General features: G+C 49.1%; 1 protein-coding gene across 1 annotated transcript; it reads left to right on the top strand.

Annotated features, from left to right (window-relative positions):
* Positions 1-271: 271 nt before the first annotated feature.
* LOC106762875 (zinc finger protein CONSTANS-LIKE 4) lies at positions 272-1777 on the top strand. The gene is made up of 2 exons (XM_014646984.2): positions 272-1005; positions 1123-1777. The coding sequence occupies exons 1-2, from the start codon at positions 373-375 to the stop codon at positions 1420-1422; spliced, it is 933 nt and encodes a 310-aa protein (XP_014502470.1). The 5' UTR covers positions 272-372; the 3' UTR covers positions 1423-1777.

Raw genomic sequence — 1777 nt, 5'->3', positions numbered from 1 at the left:
AATGTGAGATAGTATAATAATTTTATAAAGATGCGAAAAAGCTTTGGAGGAAAGAAAGTGAGGTGGAGGAAGAGTGGAATATAGCACCACAGGGTCCGAACCCAAAACCCTCTTTCTCCTACGTACAGTTGCTTCCCCACCCCTAAATTTATTGTAGGGTCTATATTCGGCTAAGCCTCTCCACGTGTCACTGTTACATTGGTTATTCTTCAGATCTCCCTGGGCCCACCAGATAGACTTGGACATACTCGACTCGACTACTTTCACATAATCACGCTTCCTCACTTCCACACCACACCCCATTCCCAAACAAAACAAACACAAAACAGATCAGAGATCAGAGAGAGAGAGACGTAGAGGGAGCCACCACTCATGGCTTCCAAGCTCTGTGACTCATGCAAGTCCGCCACCGCCACCTTGTACTGCCGCCCCGATGCCGCCTTCCTATGCGGCGCCTGCGATTCCAAGGTCCACGCTGCCAACAAGCTCGCCTCGCGCCACCCACGCGTTGCGCTCTGCGAGGTATGCGAGCAGGCGCCCGCGCACGTCACCTGCAAGGCTGACGCCGCCGTGCTCTGCCTCGCCTGCGACCGTGACATCCACTCCGCCAACCCCCTCGCCAGCCGCCACGAGCGTCTCCCTGTCACGCCCTTCTACGAGTCTGTACACTCCGTCAAGGCCTCCTCGCCTATCAACTTTCTCGACGACCACCGCTTCTTCTCCGACGCCGACGCTGATGTCAGCACCGAGGAGGCCGAGGCCGCGTCCTGGTTGTTACCTACTCCTAAAACAGATCTAAATTCCTCTCAGTACTTGTTCTCCGAATCCGAACCCGTTCCTTACATAGATCTGGACTATGCCGTCGCGGATCCGAAAGCGGATCCGAAAGGCTCCGCTACCGCCGACGGCGTGGTTCCGGTGCAGAGCAACTACGAGCCGTTCGCCTACGGTTACAAATACAATTCCACCACTCTCTCGCAGTCACAGTCTCAGATGAGCCAAAGTGTAAGTCTAAGCACTATCTCGCCGCGATGTTTAGTTGTTTCGAAATCGATTTGTGGAATATGATAACATGGATTAATTTGTTTGTTTGTTTGTTCTTGTGGTTGTTGGTTCTTTCAGGTATCGTCGTCGTCGATGGAGGTTGGAGTTGTGCCGGACGGAAACACGATGTCGGAGATATCGAACTGCAGCTACAGCAAGGTGGCCGCGGTGACAGTGACGGCTCAGTTTTCGGCGGCGGATAGGGAGGCAAGAGTGTTGAGGTACCGGGAGAAAAGGAAGAACCGAAAGTTCGAGAAGACAATTCGTTATGCTTCAAGAAAAGCGTATGCAGAAACGAGACCAAGGATCAAAGGCAGGTTCGCTAAACGTTCTGATGCGGACCCTCTGGCTGGATACGGCGTCGTTCCGTCGTGCTGATTTCGCTTTATATATATAATATGTATGATGCTACTGCTGCTTACTTTTTGTCTTCTTATGTTTGTTTTGCTGTGTATATACTACGATCTTTTTTGTTTGAATTAAGCAATGTAAAGTTGCAAACAGTTGCTGTGGATCGATTTTGTAGTTTGTTGGTTGTTTTTGGGATCTTTTGCTTATGTGAGAAGGTGAAAAAAGAAGCGAAGGAAACGATGATGGCAATTGCACTTCCTTTTTGGCTGTGGCTGCTGTGCAGAGTTTCGCAAATCAAATTCTGGAAAACTATTGGTATTGAACATGTGATTAAGAGGTTTCTTTAATCACAAATTATATTTAATAGTATCTTTTAAGTTTA

The sequence above is a fragment of the Vigna radiata genome, chromosome 5 (genome assembly GCF_000741045.1).
Source record: "Vigna radiata var. radiata cultivar VC1973A chromosome 5, Vradiata_ver6, whole genome shotgun sequence".
Taxonomy (NCBI): domain Eukaryota; kingdom Viridiplantae; phylum Streptophyta; class Magnoliopsida; order Fabales; family Fabaceae; genus Vigna; species Vigna radiata.
This window is presented reverse-complemented; position numbering and strand designations above follow the sequence as displayed.